The sequence below is a fragment of the Corella eumyota genome, chromosome 4 (genome assembly GCF_963082875.1).
Source record: "Corella eumyota chromosome 4, kaCorEumy4.1, whole genome shotgun sequence".
Taxonomy (NCBI): domain Eukaryota; kingdom Metazoa; phylum Chordata; class Ascidiacea; order Phlebobranchia; family Corellidae; genus Corella; species Corella eumyota.
In genome coordinates this window covers 17,787,904-17,809,274 of record NC_137493.1, presented here as the reverse complement: position 1 = coordinate 17,809,274, position 21,371 = coordinate 17,787,904, and the positions used below count along the sequence as shown (strand labels likewise).

Below are 21,371 nucleotides of genomic sequence, written 5' to 3'. Positions count from 1 at the left end.
ATAATATACGCAAATGAATTTAATTCAAGCGTGACCACAGACAATAAAAACGAAATAAAAATTAATGACGTTTACTCTTCTGAAATTTAATACCAAAACAGGTGTTATAACTGTGTACGACAAATGTTTTTTTACACATTTACGCGAAGCAAATAAGGGTAAGGTTAACAATAAAATAACTTACAATAAAACGTATAAGTTTATAAAAACGGAAAAATTATTTTCATAATAATACTGCTTAAACTTTTTCAAAAAATATGCACACCAGGCAATAGTCCACAAGCAACGCAAAAGTAGTAAATTATCAAGTTCTCACTTTAACAAATTGTTGCTACTTAAACAGACTGCTTTTAATACAAAAGAATCCTTTTTTCGACAAGCTTTCTACAAATTGGACATTCTAACATTCGATCCCCGCACAACTGGCAAGTTCCGTGGCCGCATAAGAATATCATGTTTTTAATTCGGTCCAAACAAACTATACACATCACCTAAAAACATGACAATATTAAGTTCTTAATTTGGTCCAAACCAACTATACACATCACCTAAAAACATGACAATATTAAGTTCTTAATTTGGTCCAAACCAACTATACACATCACCTAAAAACATGACAATATTAAGTTCTTAATTTGGTCCAAACACACTATACACATCACCTAAAAACATGACAATATTAAGTTCTTAATTTGGTCCAAACCAACTATACACATCACCTAAAAACATGACAATATTAAGTTCTTAATTTGGTCCAAACAAACTATACACATCACCTAAAAACATGGCAATATTAAGTTCTTAATTTGGTCCAAACACACTATACACATCACCTAAAAACATGACAATAATAAGTTCTTTATTTGGTCCAAACAAACTATACACATCACCTAAAAACATGACAATAATAAGTTCTTAATTTGGTCCAAACACACTAAACACATCACCTAAAAACATGACAATATTAAGTTCTTAATTTGGTCAAAACACACTAAACACATCACCTAAAAACATGACAATATTAAGTTCTTAATTTGGTCCAAACACACTAAACACATCACCTTAAAACATGACAATATAAGTTCTTAATTCGGTCCAAACACACTATACACATCACCTAAAAACATGACAATATTAAGTTCTTAATTCGGTCCAAACTAACTATACACATCACCTAAAAACATGACAATATTAAGTTCTTAATTCGGTCCAAACCAACTATACACATCACCTAAAAATATGACAATATTAAGTTCTTAATTTGGTCCAAACACACTATACACATCACCTAAAAACATGACAATATTAAGTCCTTAATTTGGTCCAAAAACACTATACACATCACCTAAAAACATGACAATATTAAGTTCCTAATTTGGTCCAAACACACTATACACATCACCAAAAAACATGACAATATTAAGTTCCTAATTTGGTCCAAACACACTATACACATCACCTAAAAACATGACAATATTAAGTTCTTCATTTGGCCCAAACACACTATACACATCACCTTAAAACATGACAATATTACGTTCTTAATTTGGTCCAAACACACTATACACATAACCTAAAAACATGACAATATTAAGTTCTTAATTTGGTCCAAACACACTATACACATCACCTAAAAACATGACAATATTAAGTTTTTAATTTGGTCCAAACACACTATACACATCACCTAAAAACATGACAATATTAAGTTCTTAATTTGGTCCAAACACACTATACACATCACCTTAAAACATGACAATATTAAGTTCTTAATTTGGTCCAAACACACTATACACATAACCTAAAAACATGACAATATTAAGTTCCTAATTTGGTCCAAACACACTATACACATCACTTAAAAACATGACAATATTAAGTTTTTAATTTGGTCCAAACACACTATACACATCACCTTAAAACATGACAATATTAAGTTCTTAATTTGGTCCAAACACACTATACACATCACCTAAAAACATGACAATATTAAGTTCTTAATTTGGTCCAAACAAACTATACACATCCCCTAAAAACATGACAATATTAAGTTCTTAATTTGGTCCAAACACACTATACACATCACCTAAAAACATGACAATATTAAGTTTTAATTTGGACCAAACAAACTATACACATCACCTAAAAACATGACAATATTAAGTTCTTAATTTGGACCAAACACACTATACACATCACCTAAAAACATGACAATATTAAGTTCTTAATTTGGTCCAAACACACTATACACATCACCTAAAAACATGACAATATTAAGTTCTTCATTTGGTCCAAACACACTATACACATCACCTTAAAACATGACAATATTACGTTCTTAATTTGGTCCAAACACACTATACACATAACCTAAAAACATTACAATATTAAGTTCTTAATTTGGTCCAAACACACTATACACATCACCTAAAAACATGACAATATTAAGTTTTTAATTTGGTCCAAACACACTATACACATCACCTAAAAACATGACAATATTAAGTTCTTAATTTGGTCCAAACACACTATACACATCACCTTAAAACATGACAATATTAAGTTCTTAATTTGGTCCAAACACACTATACACATAACCTAAAAACATGACAATATTAAGTTCTTAATTTGGTCCAAACACACTATACACATCACCTAAAAACATGACAATATTAAGTTTTTAATTTGGTCCAAACACACTATACACATCACCTTAAAACATGACAATATTAAGTTCTTAATTTGGTCCAAACACACTATACACATCAACTAAAAACATGACAATATTAGGTTCTTAATTTGGTCCAAACACACTATACACATAACCTAAAAACATGACAATATTAAGTTCTTAATTTGGTCCAAACACACTATACACATCACCTAAAAACATGACAATATTAAGTTCTTAATTTTGTCCAAACACACTATACACATCACCTAAAAACATGACAATATTAAGTTCTTAATTTGGTCCAAACACACTATACACATCACCTAAAACATGACAATATTAAGTTCTTAATTTGGTCCAAACACACTATACACATCACCTAAAAACATGACAATATTAGGTTTTTAATTTGGTCCAAACACACTATACACATCACCTAAAAACATGACAATATTAAGTTTTTAATTTGGTCCAAACACACTATACACATCACCTAAAAACATGACAATATTAAGTTCTTAATTTGGTCCAAACACACTATACACATCACCTAAAAACATGACAATATTAAGTTCTTGATTTGGTCAAAAAACACACTATACACATCACCTAAAAACATGACAATATTAAGTTCTTAATTTGGTCCAAACACACTATACACATCACCTAAAAACATGACAATATAAGTTCTTAATTCGGTCCAAACACACTATACACATCACCTAAAAACATGACAATATTAAGTTCTTAATTTGGTCCAAACACACTATACACATCACCTAAAAACATGACAATATTAAGTTCTTAATTTGGTCCAAACACATTATACACATCACCTAAAAACATGACAATATTAAGTTCTTAATTCGGTCCAAACCAACTATACACATCACTTAAAAACATGACAATATTAAGTTCTTAATTCGGTCCAAACCAACTATACACATCACTTAAAAACATGACAATATTAAGTTCTTAATTCGGTCCAAACCAACTATACACATCACTTAAAAACATGACAATATTAAGTTCTTAATTTGGTCCAAACACACCATACACATCACCTAAAAACATGACAATATTAAGTTCTTAATTTGGTCCAAACACACTATACACATCACCTAAAAACATGACAATATTAAGTTCTTAATTTGGTCCAAACAAACTATACACATCACCTAAAAACATGATAATATTAAGTTCTTAATTTGGTCAAAAAACACACTATACACATCACCTAAAAACATGACAATATTAAGTTCTTAATTTGGTCCAAACACACTATACACATCACCTAAAAACATGATAATATTAAGTTCTTAATTTGGTCAAAAAACACACTATACACATCACTTAAAAACATGACAATATTAAGTTCTTAATTTGGTCCAAACACACTATACACATCACCTAAAAACATGACAATATTAAGTTCTTAATTCGATCCAAACCAACTATACACATCACCTAAAAACATGACAATATTAAGTTCTTAATTCGATCCAAACCAACTATACACATCACCTAAAAACATGACAATATTAAGTTCTTAATTCGATCCAAACAAACTATACACATCACCTAAAAACATGATAATATTAAGTTCTTAATTTGGTCCAAACACACTATACACATCACCTAAAAACATGACAATATTAAGTTCTTAATTCGATCCAAACCAACTATACACATCACCTAAAAACATGACAATATTAAGTTCTTAATTCGATCCAAACAAACTATACACATCACCTAAAAACATGATAATATTAAGTTCTTAATTTGGTCCAAACACACTATACACATCACCTAAAAACATGACAATATTAAGTTCTTAATTAGGTCCAAACACACTATACACATCACCTAAAAACATGATAATATTAAGTTCTTAATTTGGTCCAAACACACTATACACATCACCTAAAAACATGACAATATTAAGTTCTTAATTAGGTCCAAACACACTATACACATAACCTAAAAACATGACAATATTAAGTTCTTAATTTGGTCCAAACACACTATACACATCACCTAAAAACATGACAATAATAAGTTCTTAATTTGGTCCAAACACACTATACACATCACCTAAAAACATGATAATATTAAGTTCTTAATTTGGTCCAAACACACTATACACATCACCTAAAAACATGACAATATTAGGTTCTTAATTTGGTCAAAACACACTATACACATCACCTAAAAACATACCAAAATTTAGACAGTCTCAATTTTATTTTACCTGCTCCTTAATGTCTGATAATTGTTGTTGTAATTTCCGTATTTCGGCTTCACTATTTCGACTATCTTTTGATAAGTCGTTATTTCGGTGATTGTATGAGCTTAGTGATGTCATAGTATTACTGTATGATGTCACGTTGTTATGATCAAGCGAGCTGTTGTTAGGAGAAAGGGGATTTTGGGTCATGTCCGAAAGCTGAAAGAAAAAAGTTTCAGAAATTCTAGTTTTATTTTTTTAATTAAATTTTTGAACCTGTTGTTGGCGAGATTTTCGATTTTCAGATAATTTTCGATAAAACTTTTCGCTGATTGGCTGACGGCATTCTACACATTTTTTCATTAGATTTGAACAACCTTAAAACAAAATGTGGTCACCAATTATATTCTCTTCCTGTATATAAATAAACTCACCTTGACAAGCACACATGTGACCACATGGTTGAAACGTCACAGAAGCTTCATTGTCCGAACAAACGACGCATTCCTTGATCTAAGAAAAGTTGGGTTTTTAATATTTCTTTTCAACAAAAAATAATTTGTTTTTACCTTGGTTCGACTAGAAACAGTTGATTTACAAATTAAACATTTTTTTAATCTTGTACTGCAGCTCTGGCACGCCACCACGTGTTTACAAGGGTCCAAGACTGTGTCTCGTTTGCTGTCCGAACAGATCTAAAATCATTAATCATAGGTGTTGAGTTTTAAGTGAATTGAGTCTGGGTAACGAATGTTAATCTTCGTTTAACCTTCCCACATAAAGGAACTTTTCTACGTTTATGTTGTAAACCTTCCCACATAAATAAATATAAACCTAAGATACTCAAACAAGCAGCATTCTTACCATACATTCCTCAACGTCGATGTCACAATTGTTGCTTTTTAAACCACTGCCAGCCGCTAATGATTGCTCGCCTACCTTGTTGGATGTTTTCGACTCAGTAGCGCCCACCGACGGCGAGACAAAATCTTGTTGGTTTGTGTTTTTGGTGTTGTTGATTGACAATGTGTCGTTCCTTAAAAAAAATTGTAATTATAAAAAAAAAACGAAAAGTGCAAAACGGAAAGTTTTTGTAAAACAAACATACTTATTTGTAAAAACGTTTGAAGTCCGCACTTCGACTTTATTCGAAACTAGCAAATTATTTTCAGTTTGTGACGTCATGTGGGATGACGTAGTTGGTGCCAGGTTGTTTATTGAAGTACTCGTAGATGCCTTGTTTGATTCTCTACATATTTAAAGTAAAAAATAAATTTAACTCTTCGAACAATCTTAAAATATTTTGTTCTTCTACCCAGTGTTTAGTTTGTCCTCGATGTTAGAATGAAGATGGTAAGATGATAGCAAATTGTGGCCACTTGGTGGCGCTTGATCCCGTTTCAATTTTTCCTGGTTTTGTTTCGTAAAATGATGTTTCGAATCTTTTGGGTGAATTCTAATAGAAAATGTTCAAATTTAGTTAACTTTAACCGGGTTATTTAATAACACTTACAGTTGGTTCGATGCTTTCACCAAAGATTTACAAAGATGAGGGTCAGGACATAAATCCAGTGGCGTGTGGCCGTCCTTGTTTTTCATGTTTAGGTCAGCACCCCTGCTCGCTAAAAATTGGGCGATCGAAGCACTGCTGTGTCTGTCTTGTCCCCCGATGCCCATAAGGACCTATGACGTCATAAAAAAGTAAGATGAGTGATGTCATGGCTGATGATGTCATAACATATTGAGATAAGTGATGCTACGATACGTAACACCATACAACGTTAAGATATAAACCAGTAAAGCCTGATTTTAGTGGAAATGTGTTTAAACCTTCTCTATGCAAGTCGAGATTGAGTTGAATATTCTTTCCATCGCCAACATGGAGTAAACTAACTCGGTCATTATAAACTTTAAATTTAACTCATAAGACTTTGCTACTGTCGACTCTGCTACTGTCCGATTTAAAGTTAAATCTACCTCGTTATTGTCCGATTTAAAGTTAAATCTACCTCGTTACTGTCCGATTTAAAACACAATCTACCCCGTTACTGTCCGCTTTAAAACACAATCTACCCCGTTACTGTCCGATTTAAAACACAATCTACCTCGTTACTGTCCGATTTAAAACACAATCTACCTCGTTACTGTCCGATTTAAAACACAATCTACCCCGTTACTGTCCGATTTAAAACACAATCTACCTCGTTACTGTCCGCTTTAAAACACAATCTACCGCAAATATCGATCCATGAATTTTAAATGAGAACATATGGCGACGAATATTTAATTAGTGTTACCTTGGAAACCGACCCGTCTTGCTTATCTTGCAGGGTTCGAAGTTGCCATAATGTGTGGTGACGTAATGCTTCGTGTAATGGGGAATCCCCGTCTTTATCGGACATGTTCACGCTTCCTCCTTCTCTTACAAGCAACTACGTCATAAACAGCATATTATGCCGTAGTTAAATATGACAACTATTATAAACAACATATTATGCTGTAGTTAAACTATACAAGTTTTTAAATTAGGTAAAAATTCACCCGAACTATTTGTGTGTGTTGGCGTTCTACCCCCAAGTGAAGCGGAGTTTGTTGATTGACGTTTTGAATATCAAGGTTGGCGTGGCCCTGAAACGACAACGACCAACGTTTAGTTCAAAATACAACCAGTGTTAAGTTCAAATACAACAAGGTTTAGTTAAAGATACAACCAATTTTTAGTTCAAAATACAACCAATGTTTAGTTCAAAATACAACCAATGTTTAGTTCAAGATACAACCAATATTTAGTTCAAAACACAACCAGTGTTTAGTTTAAATACAACCAATGTTTAGTTCAAGATACAACCAATGTTTAGTTCAAGATACAACCAGTGTTTAGTTCAAAACACAACCAGTGTTTAGTTTAAATACAACCAATGTTTAGTTCAAAACACAACCAGTGTTTAGTTCAAAATACAACCAATGTTTAGTTCAAAACACAACCAGTGTTTAGTTCAAAATACAACCAATGTTTAGTTCAAAATACAACCAATGTTTAGTTCAAATACAACCAATGTTTAGTTCAAAACACAACCAGTGTTTAGTTCAAATACAACCAATGTTTAGTTCAAATACAACCAATGTTTAGTTCAAGATACAACCAATGTTTAGTTCAAATACAACCAATGTTTAGTTCAAGATACAACCAATGTTTAGTTCAAAACACAACCAGTGTTTAGTTCAAATACAACCAGTGTTAAGTTCAAAATACAACCAATGTTTAGTTCAAAACACAACCAGTGTTTAGTTCAAGGCACGACAAGGTTTAGTTCAAATACAACCAATGTTTAGTTCAAAATACAACCAATGTTTAGTTCAAAACACAACCAGTGTTTAGTTCAAAACACAACCAGTGTTTAGTTCAAATACAACCAATGTTTAGTTCAAATACAACCAATGTTTAGTTTAAGATACAACCAATGTTTAGTTCAAAACACAACCAGTGTTTAGTTCAAATACAACCAATGTTTAGTTCAAATACAACCAATGTTTAGTTTAAGATACAACCAATGTTTAGTTCAAATACAACCAATGTTTAGTTCAAAACACAACCAGTGTTTAGTTCAAGGCACGACAAGGTTTAGTTAAAGATACAAGCAATGTTTAGTTCAAGGTACAATCAATGTTTAGTTCAAATACAACCAACGTTTAACGTCAAAACTAACCACTTTGACGAGCATTTCGGCGACTTCAAGGTGGTTATTTAACGCCGCTAGATGGAGCGCTGTGTACCCGTCGTCCTTTTTTTCATCGACAATCCAAGATCTTGTCAACTTGTTGAGCAAAATACACATCGCACTAAAGTTAAAAGATTTAATTAACAATTAACCTCCAACAAATAATGTTCTTAAAAAAGCTTAAAGTTGTTGCAATTTATTTTACAGTTAAATTTTTGGTTAGGATAAAAATAGAACGAGTTATAACGACTGCAAAGTGTCACATGGGACTTAAGTTAATTGTGGATGTCAAAAATGATTCCTTGATGGAAACTAAACACGTCTTGTTCAAGTGGTTATCTTTTAAAACATCGTCAACCAAATAACTTTAAAATAATTGAAAAAAATCAAAGTGTAAAATTGTCTAGCTCGAATCATTAAAGAAACACGGTGATTGGTTAAACTAGGTAAGAAAACATTATTGTTTACTATAAAACACACACCGCTTTAAATATACATTTAAACTTAATTTATTAATGATATTCGCGCATATTTACTTAATTGTTAAAATTGCTGCGACTAAATAAGGCACAGCGAGAGACAGCTGAATGTCAGTTGTGATATTTTATTATGACGTCAAACAGCTGAAGTGACGAAGTCTACAGCTGATCAGTGATGACGTAATAGTGACAATTTTGACGCTACGCAGAGTATAAAAAGTTAAAAGTATTTACAATCAGCACCAATTACTTTCCATCCAACAAGGGATAAGTATCTGAAGATAATTTGTGACAGAAAATAATTAGGAAATATTATTCGGGATAAGTTAAAGATAAAATATATTTTGTCAGAGTTTGAGTGAGAGCAGAAGACAATTTCAGTCAGAATATGTTAAGGCGAGAGTAGTTACAATTTTATAAGCATAACAGCTTTACATTTTTTGAATTTATTAAGGTATTCAAGTATTTGTCCGTAGAATATGATCAGGAATATTAAAGAGTAATTAACGCACAGCAATATACGTACTTAATTACATGAACATAACGTTTATGGAATGTAAAGAAGTATGTCTAGTTCTGTTAAACTATCAACCTTTAATAATTAGCATTAGAACCAGTTTAAACAATTTATAAACAAAAGCAAAATAAGTTTGACAATCGCTGTACAAGGGAAACAAAATCTTTAAACTTTGATTTGGTCCCCTTAACCAGCCGTTGTTTAGACTTTACATCAACTTGAGGTTAAATAATTTCTAATTACTATAAAACTAATTTCTTTATTCTAATTAATAATTTTTAATTACTATAAAACTAATTTCTTTATTCTAATTAATAATTTCTATTTTTCTGCTTTCTATAAAACTAATTTCTTTAATTTCTTTATTCTAATTAATAATTTCTATTTTTCTGCTTTCTATAAAACTAATTTCTTTATTCTAATTAATAATTTCTATTTTTCTGCTTTCTATAAAACTAATTTCTTTATTTTAATTAATAATTTCTATTTTTCTGCTTTCTATAAAACTAATTTCTTTATTTTAATTAATAATTTCTATTTTTCTGCTTTCTATAAAACTAATTTCTTTAATTTCTTCATTCTAATTAATAATTTCTATTTTTCTGCTTTCTATAAAACTAATTTCTTTAATTTCTTTATTCTAATTAATAATTTCTATTTTTCTGCTTTCTATAAAACTAATTTCTTTATTCTAATTAATAATTTCTATTTTTCTGCTTTCTATAAAACTAATTTCTTTAATTTCTTTATTTTAATTAATAATTTCTATTTTTCCACTTTCTATAAAACTAATTTCTTTATTTTAATTAATAATTTCTATTTTACTGCTTTCTATAAAACTAATTTCTTTATTCTAATTAATAATTTCTATTTTTCTGTTTTCTATAAAACTAATTTCTTTAATTTCTTTATTCTAATTAATAATTTCTATTTTTCTGCTTTCTATAAAACTAATTTCTTTAATTTCTTTATTCTAATTAATAATTTCTATTTTTCTGCTTTCTATAAAACTAATTTCTTTAATTTCTTTATTCTAATTAATAATTTCTATTTTTCTGCTTTCTATAAAACTAATTTCTTTATTCTAATTAATAATTTCTATTTTTCTGCTTTCTATAAAACTAATTTCTTTAATTTCTTTATTTTAATTAATAATTTCTATTTTTCCACTTTCTATAAAACTAATTTCTTTATTTTAATTAATAATTTCTATTTTACTGCTTTCTATAAAACTAATTTCTTTATTCTAATTAATAATTTCTATTTTTCTGTTTTCTATAAAACTAATTTCTTTAATTTCTTTATTCTAATTAATAATTTCTATTTTTCTGCTTTCTATAAAACTAATTTCTTTAATTTCTTTATTCTAATTAATAATTTCTATTTTTCTGCTTTCTATAAAACTAATTTCTTTAATTTCTTTATTCTAATTAATAATTTCTATTTTTCTGCTTTCTATAAAACTAATTTCTTTAATTTCTTTATTCTAATTAAGAATTTCTATTTTTCTGCTTTCTATGAAACTAATTTCTTTAATTTTTTTATACTAATTAAGAATTTCTATTTTTCTACTTTCTATAAAACTAATTTCTTTAATTTCTTTAATAATTTCTATTTTTCCACTTTCTATAAAACTAATTTCTTTATTCTAATTAATAATTTCTATTTTTCTGCTTTCTATAAAACTAATTTCTTTATTCTAATTAATAATTTCTATTTTTCTACTTTCTGTAAAACTAATTTCTTTAATTTTTTTATTCTAATTAATAATTTTTATTTTTCTGCTTTCTATAAAACTAATTTCATTATTCTAATTAATAATTTCTATTTTTCTGCTTTCTATAAAACTAATTTCTTTAATTTCTTTAATAATTTCTATTTTTCCACTTTCTATAAAACTAATTTCTTTATTCTAATTAATAATTTCTATTTTTTTACTTTCTATAAAACTAATTTCTTTATTCTAATTAATAATTTCTATTTTTCTACTTTCTGTAAAACTAATTTCTTTAATTTCTTTATTCTAATTAATAATTTCTATTTTTCTGCTTTCTATAAAACTAATTTCTTTATTCTAATTAATAATTTCTATTTTTCTGCTTTCTATAAAACTAATTTCTTTATTCTAATTAATAATTTCTATTTTTCTGATTTCTATAAAACTAATTTCTTTATTCTAATCAATAATTTCTATTTTTCTGCTTTCTATAAAACTAATTTCTTTAATTTCTTTATTCTAATTAATAATTTCTATTTTTCTACTTTCTATAAAACTAATTTCTTTAATTTCTTTATTCTAATTAATAATTTCTATTTTTCTGCTTTCAATAAAACCAATTTCTTTTTTCTAATTAATAATTTCTATTTTTCTGCTTTCTATAAAACTAATTTCTTTATTCTAATTAATAATTTCTATTTTTCTGCTTTCTATAAAACTAATTTCTTTAATTTCTTTATTCTAATTAATAATTTTTATTTTTCTGCTTTCTATAAAACTAATTTCTTTATTCTTATTAATAATTTCTATTTTTCTACTTTCTATAAAACTAATTTCTTTATTCTTATTAATAATTTCTATTTTTCTACTTTCTATAAAACTAATTTCTTTAATTTCTTTATTCTAATTAATAATTTCTATTTTTCTGATTTCTATAAAACTAATTTCTTTATTCTAATTAATAATTTCTATTTTTCTGCTTTCTATAAAACTAATTTCTTTATTCTAATTAATAATTTTTATTTTTCTGCTTTCTATAAAACTAATTTCTTTATTCTTATTAATAATTTCTATTTTTCTGCTTTCTATAAAACTAATTTTTTTATTCTAATTAATAATTTCTATTTTTCTGCTTTCTATAAAACTAATTTCTTTATTCTAATTAATAATTTCTATTTTTCTGCTTTCTATAAAACTAATTTTTTTTAATTTCTTTATTCTAATTAATAATTTTTATTTTTCTGCTTTCTATAAAACTAATTTCTTTATTCTAATTAATAATTTCTATTTTTCTGCTTTCTATAAAACTAATTTCTTTAATTTCTTTATTCTAATTAATAATTTCTATTTTTCTGCTTTCTATAAAACTAATTTCTTTATTCTAATTAATAATTTCTATTTTTCTGCTTTCTATAAAACTAATTTCTTTAATTTCTTTATTCTAATTAATAATTTCTATTTTTCTGCTTTCTATAAAACTAATTTCTTTAATTTCTTTATTCTAATCAATAATTTCTATTTTTCTGCTTTCTATAAAACTAATTTCTTTATTCTAATTAATAATTTCTATTTTTCTGCTTTCTATAAAACTAATTTCTTTAATTTCTTTATTCTAATTAATAATTTCTATTTTTCTGCTTTCTATAAAACTAATTTCTTTATTCTAATTAATAATTTCTATTTTTCTACTTTCTATAAAACTAATTTTTTTAATTTCTTTATTCTAATTAATAATTTCTATTTTTCTGCTTTCTATAAAACTAATTTCTTTATTCTAATTAATAATTTTTATTTTTCTGCTTTCTATAAAACTAATTTTTTTATTCTAATTAATAATTTCTATTTTTCTGCTTTCTATAAAACTAATTTCTTTAATTTCTTTATTCTAATTAATAATTTCTATTTTTCTGCTTTCTATAAAACTAATTTGTTTAATTTTTTTATTCTAATTAATAATTTCTATTTTTCTGCTTTCTATAAAACTAATTTCTTTAATTTCTTTATTCTAATTAATAATTTCTATTTTTCTGCTTTCTATAAAACTAATTTCTTTAATTTCTTTATTCTAATTAATAATTTCTATTTTTCTGCTTTCTATAAAACTAATTTCTTTAATTTCTTTATTCTAATTAATAATTTCTATTTTTCTGCTTTCTATAAAACTAATTTCTTTATTCTAATTAATAATTTCTATTTTTCTGCTTTCTATAAAACTAATTTCTTTAATTTCTTTATTCTAATTAATAATTTCTATTTTTCTGCTTTCTATAAAACTAATTTTTTTATTCTAATTAATAATTTCTATTTTTCTGCTTTCTATAAAACTAATTTCTTTAATTTCTTTATTCTAATTAATAATTTCTATTTTTCTGCTTTCTATAAAACTAATTTCTTTAATTTCTTTATTCTAATTAATAATTTCTATTTTTCTGCTTTCTATAAAACTAATTTCTTTATTCTAATTAATAATTTTTATTTTTCTGCTTTCTATAAAACTAATTTCTTTATTCTAATTAATAATTTCTATTTTTCTGCTTTCTATAAAACTAATTTTTTTAATTTCTTTATTCTAATTAATAATTTCTATTTTTCTGCTTTCTATAAAACTAATTTCTTTTCTTCCTTTCCAGATGAAAATTTAAATGTTTTTGCTAATACTTAAAACTGTTTATATTGTTGCTGAATTTTATCTACTTTACTGCAAACAAAAGTCGGAAAAAGAAGATGAACCCGATTCGATGAAAATAAAAATGGTAAAAATAAATATTTTGTAGTTAAATCTGAAAATTAATTTAAACCCACTCAGTTAACATGGTCAAGTTAATTGCATAAAGAAACAAACTGACTACAAACTTAATAAATTTTGATTTGTAAATACTAAATAACTGTTTTTCATTATTAGATTTAACTTTACAAAATTCCAGAATAAAGACAACAACCCAACAATAAAGGTAACTAAACTACAATAAACTGGGTTTAAAGTAACTGAATTTTAAAACTATTCAACTGACGGTATGCTAGAAATAAGTTTAATCTTTGGATAAGATTTTTAAATAAAAATTAATTGATAAATGTAACTATAAGGTTTTAAAAACAATTTATTTTTAAGACTAAATCAATCCACGACTTTACAACAAGAAGACTCCACAAACCAAGTTTGGGCAAAACCCATTATGTCAATGATCAATAATACTTATTTTTATTCCAAGCATTCACTGCTGTGCCTTAATTGTTTAAATTATATATTTTTTTAATAAAACTGATATTGTGCAAATTCTGAGCTTTTTTAACTTATTTCTGAACAGTTTTGCTTAATCACCCCACTATAGACTATGAGCTGACATAAATGTTTACCGCAGAGTTTTTAATATGAATTAAAATCTTTATTAAGACCAAAAACACAAAAGGTAGAATACTGTTTGAGTTACCTGGGGTTCCCCCTTAATGAAGCATGGTGTAGAACATTAAAACCGTTGTTATTGGTAACCGTGACATCAGCATGTGCATCCAGCAAGAATGTGAGCATGTCATCTCTTTTCTTCAGGATGGCGTCATGAAGAGGCGTGTCACCTTCTGTGTCCTGTAAACAACAAACTTAAGTTTCATGTGCCAAATGTCGGGTGCTAAGTGCCATGTGCTAAGTGGCATGTGCCAAATGTCGGGTACTCAGTGGCATAACACATTTTCTTAAGTTATTAAAAGTTTTAAACAATACAACAGGCAACAAAATGACAAGAAAATTTCAAAATATAAATTCCTCGAAACAAACCTGCAAACTAGCATGGCAACCCAACTCCAGCAGTGTTTGAACCACCCAAACATGACCACGATTAACCGATATATGAAGAGCGGTTTGTCTTCTTTTATTCCTTGCATTTGCATCACAACCTACATGTTTAGTGTGAATCAATAAGCTTGAATTTTGTTAAATAAACCACAACCCAGTCTTAGGCGTATAAAATCTTTTTATCCTATTTTAGACCTTGAAATTATTGCCCACTAACCTTCTTTAACTAACAACTCAACAACTTGTGCTTCGTCCACAAGCGCAGAATGATGAATTGCTCGATTTCCATCTTTGTCCTGCAACAAATTGTTCACACAAATGTTAATAAATGACATAAATATTGTGTGTTTGTAATACACAGAGATGTTTGTTGGTCTGTTACCTCAATTTCAAGATCTGCATCATTCTGAATCAGACACGAAACAATGTCAAGATGTCCATTTAAGCAACCTGCCTGTAATGCTGTATGGCCTGCATACTGGCCATTAACCTTAGAACAAAAACACAAACATTAACAAACATCTATTTTTAGCATAATATTTAAACTTACATCTGCATCAGGCCTTGACAAAATTTCCTCACATTTTTGCACATCTCCTGACCCAGCAGCTTTAACCAATTCTTCATTGATATCTCCACTGGTTTGGCTCTCAAACAACTTCTTTAGTAACTGGGACAAGTTCTCTAAAAAGTAGTTTATGTTTTAATAATTACAAAGTTGTTAGTTTGGTATCGACTAACCTCCTGATCTAACTTGACTTTGATCCACTTTGCTCACCAGAAGTGGGTTGAACACCCAGGAATTTCCTGCAATATAACTTAATTAACAGAGATGCAACAAATAAGGTCAAAATAAAGAAATAAGAGCTACCTGTGACTTCTATTTTAATGTCTCCATCTCTGTATATATGCTGAACTCTTCCAATCTTACCCAGGGTCTAATATAAAGGGATAAAAGTTAGAAACACATTAGTTTTATGTCAGATAAATTATTTTACCGGCAACATTGCTTCTGACCACTCTCCATGACCTTTCTGTAAAGTTTTAACATGGTCAACATGAGATGAAATTTGAACAAAATCTCCAACCTGTAAAAACAACTTTAAACATAACCTCCATTTTAAAAAACTGAAGTCATTAAAACCCAACAATAACTTACAACAAATTTAGGTTCATTTGGAGATCCACTTCTGACAGATTGGCTTTCAGATCCAGTTGTTTTGGTCAGAACGGCTGGGTTAAATGTCCATCTAAATAAAAAATGAGTAGAATCCTGATATAATTCTACATAACCTCTGTGAGTAATTCTACATCATTAGCCTTTCATTAGACATAACCCGGCCTCAAGGTATCTTTACCCACAAATACTTCAACCCACAATTACCTGTTTCCACTTGAGTATGAAACAACAATGTCGTGGTCTTCATCTATTCCACAAACAACTCCTGAGGTACCAAGTGTCTAAAAACATAAAATCCATTAACCAAGTACACTTAGATTTTACGAATATTAAACTATTATATCCCACCTCAAACATTCCATCTGTCCATCCCCCATGTCCATGCTGGAGGGACTGAACAATCTCAAGTTCAAGGTCGATGTTAACTTGGTCGTTGAGTTGAAACTCTGTGGTTTGGAGTGAAGATTGTCCGTTTAATTGACCTAAGAAGTTAAATTTATCTTGATTCTACTATTTTCATAATTCTGCATTACAAAAAGAAAACGTAATACCACCTTAAACATAAATAATATAAAGTTAAGAGAAATGTTAAATTTACCCAAACAAGGCAGATGTTCTCTGTAAAAAGAAGGTCCTTTGGCATCAGTGACAACTTTAAGATCCATCATTCCTTCAAACCCCACCCTATAAAGGTTTTTGGCCCCAACATCCCACAACACGTAGCCGGCACTTCTAAGGTTCTGCGAGGTCCAGTCTTGAATCTTCGTCACCTGTTGTTTAAACATTTACGGCTATCCTGAGAAACTTAATCTATAGCAAAGACAAGCTTAAACAAAAGTGATGACTAGTTTGTACCTTTCCTTTGCGGCCGTTGCCACCATCTTGATCTTCCCACTGCCAATCCACACCCCTTACAACCCTTGCTCCGGAGAATATGCCACGAGAACTTATCTTTTTACTTTTTCTTCGAGACTCCATCAACACTCTAAAACAAACACAAAAATTTGATTTACAAAAACCTTTAAACACCTACTTGATCTTTTTACCAAAAAATGCTTCTCATTCTATAAAGTTCAAAAAGACATTAAATTAAACAAAAAAACTTACTTTTCGCCATCCGGACTAATGATCCTGTAAAATCTGTGTCTGAGATGATGCTTATCGCTATGGTAACACACCGAACATAAATCATAGTTGTGACATTCAGCGCACTTCCAACGAATACCAAACAGGGGTTGTAGATGACATGTGTCGCACATAGAACCAGTATGTTTAATTCCTTTCATTTAAAATGTAAATAATTTTGTCAACAAATACCAAATGTGTTTAAAATTATTCTTGTTTTAAGCTTTTACAGCCAAAGTAATAACGCACCTGAAGGAGCACTATCCAATATCCTCAAATCATATTGACCACTACATCTGCAACAAAACAATTATTTAAACACAAACCACAGAATTTTTAAAATAATTTCAAACCTGTAGTTGGCAGCTGTTCCATTGTCCCAAACAATAACAACTTCTTCAGAGCTTTCAAAACATCGAACTGTTCCAACATGACCTTCTCCCCCGTCCTAATTCAACAATTTACTAACTTTAACAAATTCAACTGGATAGGTTAATATAGCATCCTAACATTTTGATTAAACAAATTGTAAGTTGTAACTGTCACTTATGTTAGAAACTTGAATTAACAAAGTTAAAGTTTTATTTCAACAACATGGTAATAATAAAATGATGAAGGATTTACCTGTCTGCCCCACTTCCAATCTGGCCCCCTCACCACCCTCGATCCAACCCCCTCAGAGTTACTGACGTAGTTGCTTCGTGGCGTCGTCGTCACGTTCGAATTTGTTGCCATTGTTACATCACCAAACTGACTTAAGACGTAAAAAATGCTTCATATTAAACACCAGAAAACTAATTTTTACCTCGACGTAATCGGGGAGTTTCCTCAAAGTACTATACAAAACTCGTAACTAAAATGTGACTAGCCGTGACGTCACTTTACTTATAATTAGTTTGTCCTCTCAATTTTATTTACTAATGAACCGGCCGAGGTTAAATCACAAGTTTAGTAATTATCACAAACTTTACTAGAGAACTTAAGATAATCCTGTTAAGACAACAATACAGCTTAAAAACAACAATACAGTTTTAAAGCTAAAAATACACAAAACAACATATTAGTTTTGAGACTACAGAAAATAATTTATTTTAAAAGCCAAAATATCAAATTGCAACGAAATAAATACCACAAAATATACCCATGATAGTACATAACTTGATGCTGAAACAGGTAAATTTTTAAAACAGTGGTTATATATTTGCCACACAAAAATATAAAAATTTCCTTATAAATAAATAAATCGAACTAATCCTTCATAAAGTTGTCCTTATAAATTCTGTTCATTTGCTCCAGGAATATAAAAGTAAGGACAGTGTGGGGCCCAAGTCTGAAATAGTAGGGCGTGAAACCTTTCCACAACGACAACACTCCTTCAGTGGAAATCACTTTTTTTAGCACGTCCTAAATTTAACAATATCACTATTTTAAATACAAACAACTTAAACTATTGCCCTATGTGTTTTGTTAATCTACCGATGTTTAAAGAACCTGTTTTATACAATAAATTACCACATATATGTAAGTTGATAATATATACAATTTATGTTTATAAGCAACAAAAGCATGTGACAATAATGAGAAAGTTGATGCAGTTTAATATATTACAGCACTTACCACTGCTCCTTTATACTCTGGCTTTCCATCAATAATTTTCATGTTTTGAATTCTAAAAAAAGTAATTTTTTAATTTTAAAATTTCATTTGTAATGACATGAAACTGCAACATTTGGATACTTTAAATATCATGCTGACTTTACTGTAGCTATTTCCCACCTGGTCTTAGCAATATCCACAGGCATGCTAGCCATTGTAGTTATTAACCCACTGATCATACTGGCCACAAAATGACAAAATATGTTGTCGCGAAAGTAACCTACAAAGAAGTAACGTTAAAATAAAATATGTGACTATGTCTAGTTTAACACTTACTTGTTGCAAGAAGAGACTGCTTTGCTTGAGAATAGGAGGCTAGTTGCGCTGCATTTACTACAACAGCTCTTCCTATAGTTGGTAAACAACCCTGTAATGTTAAGTGTTTGGTGTTAAAACATGATTATTATGTTGAAGGTCCCCTTACAGTCGAATTGTTATTTTACCCTTTATAGTCTTGGATTGTGCTAAGCAGAAGCAAACAAAAGATTTTAATTCATCAACACTTACCCTCCAAAGCGTGAACAAACCCTCTTCACGAGTGATCCTGCCAAGTGCATTAAAGACGTTTTTATACCCTCTTCTTTGATCCACCGGAAGTCTTCCATCTGCTGTCATCCGGATCAATGAGATCTCAGCAGGAGTTCCAATAAACGCCCCACAAGCCCCAGCTGTCATTCCTGAATAATAAATTATATACAGCAGTTAAAAAGTTAGATTTGTTTTTTTTATTATACAAAGATTTTAGTCCGAAAAAATGCGAAGCAATTCTTATAACCACAAATAAAATGTTTTACCGAGAGCAGCTTTTTGAAAGAAGTTGGGAGGTGTTCCATCAGCTTTTGAGAATTTGTCCAACAAAATTGTGTAAACTCCGAGTCTTGTGGTTGTGTAAGTAGCTTGTCGGAGCAGACCAGCAGATAATCTACCAAAATAAATGCTAAATATGTTTAAGTAATGGTGCTTAGTTCGATAGTAATGTAAATTTAAACTAAGGGTTTAAAAAGTTTATTTAAAACTGCTTTAAAATGCCCCTAAAATAAGAGCTAAAAATTTAAGCTCATGCCATTTAAATGATTCTTAATTTACAAAAAAGGCACAACCTCAGAGACAACGATCTTTAAACAAAATAAAATCAACTCAATAAAGGTTGGTCACCTTAAAATAAAATGTCAACCCTTTTTTTCAACAAATTTTTTTGTTACTAACCCGTTATAAATGCCAACAACGCCTTCACTTTGAAGTATTTTCTTTACTGCATCGAAGCTGTTTTTGTACATTTTTTCTTTACCTCCCTCCCCACTTAATTGAAGTCGATTCTTTACGAGATCGAGAGGTTGAACAAATAATGTTGCTCCCATTCTAAAAGCAAGAGTTAATTAGGTTAAAACAATCACAAAATCAAAATTATCAATGCTTTAATCAACTACAAAAGTTCAACAAATAATTTCGTACCCCGCCGAACCCCCAAATAAGAACTTTACTCCAGAAGGAATCACCTTTTGCTTTTCTGGCATGACGTTTGTTTAAAAATTATCCTTATGTTATTCAAATCTAATGTGAACAAATAATATGTAATAGTCAGATCAGATAGTCTACGTAGAAAATTCATCCTAAAATTTAAATTGTCATTGGTCTGTTGGTCTGTCAGTCTGAGCTGTATTTAGGTTTAATTTACATGAAACCATGAAACAGACTAACTATCATTTCTGTCTAACTACAGAACTATTAAATGCTACATGCTGACATGCAACTGTAGGTTGATCATAAAAAATGTCAAGTTGTTTAATGACAGTTTTACTTAAATACTATGTACTTTTTCTGCATGCTTTAGGACCACTGCAGGGCTAAGTAAACAAGTATTTCGATGATCTTTTCACTTCGCAAACAATTAAAACTGGCACCTCACAATATTTAATTTTTCAGGTTTCTACCACCTGGACCGTCTTTGCTTTATCCTCAATTTAAATGTCAAGAAAGCGTAGTAAAGTAAGCGAAACCTGAAACCTTTTACATACAATCTTTAACGCTATTGTAATGACCTATAACTTTAATGTTTTTTGTTTTAGACCTTTCTAAAAAACCTGCCTTACTAGATTTTTTTACATTTAGACCTTAGTGTCGGGGTGCATCAATATAACGCACTTTAAAAATCGATGTTCAACCGCCCAGAAAGCTAAACACAACCAAATTAATTCTACTTTAATAAGAAACAAATGGTTTTTAAAATAGTCTAAACGTGAAACATATTTTAAAGTGGAACACAAAAACTGTATTCGTTTAAATTTAAACA

At 29.1% G+C, this 21,371-nt stretch overlaps 2 protein-coding genes and 1 long non-coding RNA gene across 3 annotated transcripts; 1 reads left to right on the top strand and 2 right to left on the bottom strand.

Moving 5' to 3' along the window:
* Positions 1 to 38: 38 nt before the first annotated feature.
* LOC145749440 (E3 ubiquitin-protein ligase MIB1-like) lies at positions 39 to 18,160 on the bottom strand. Its single transcript, XM_082565205.1, has 29 exons — positions 18,050 to 18,160; positions 17,779 to 17,873; positions 17,675 to 17,721; positions 17,408 to 17,579; positions 17,156 to 17,285; positions 16,899 to 17,070; positions 16,649 to 16,782; positions 16,505 to 16,581; positions 16,280 to 16,370; positions 16,119 to 16,208; positions 15,992 to 16,058; positions 15,862 to 15,927; positions 15,671 to 15,804; positions 15,503 to 15,610; positions 15,338 to 15,416; positions 15,103 to 15,221; positions 14,762 to 14,913; positions 8,609 to 8,741; positions 7,443 to 7,529; positions 7,199 to 7,333; positions 6,415 to 6,584; positions 6,217 to 6,357; positions 6,010 to 6,150; positions 5,766 to 5,937; positions 5,471 to 5,596; positions 5,336 to 5,414; positions 5,178 to 5,278; positions 4,926 to 5,120; positions 39 to 491 (listed from the first exon to the last, which is right to left on the bottom strand). The coding sequence occupies exons 1-29, from the start codon at positions 18,158 to 18,160 to the stop codon at positions 351 to 353; spliced, it is 3,465 nt and encodes a 1,154-aa protein (XP_082421331.1). The 3' UTR covers positions 39 to 350.
* LOC145749455 (uncharacterized) lies at positions 13,763 to 14,626 on the top strand. Its single transcript, XR_014283639.1, has 3 exons — positions 13,763 to 14,086; positions 14,236 to 14,284; positions 14,443 to 14,626. It is a non-coding gene; the product is annotated as an uncharacterized LOC145749455 (long non-coding RNA).
* A 331-nt stretch (positions 18,161 to 18,491) lies between the features above and the next one.
* LOC145749452 (mitochondrial 2-oxoglutarate/malate carrier protein-like) lies at positions 18,492 to 20,634 on the bottom strand. Its single transcript, XM_082565218.1, has 8 exons — positions 20,534 to 20,634; positions 20,288 to 20,440; positions 19,876 to 20,003; positions 19,589 to 19,758; positions 19,358 to 19,448; positions 19,202 to 19,301; positions 19,043 to 19,094; positions 18,492 to 18,829 (listed from the first exon to the last, which is right to left on the bottom strand). Exons 1-8 carry the CDS (start codon positions 20,593 to 20,595, stop codon positions 18,674 to 18,676), a joined length of 912 nt encoding a protein of 303 aa, XP_082421344.1. The 5' UTR covers positions 20,596 to 20,634; the 3' UTR covers positions 18,492 to 18,673.
* Between the last annotated feature and the right edge of the window lie 737 nt (positions 20,635 to 21,371).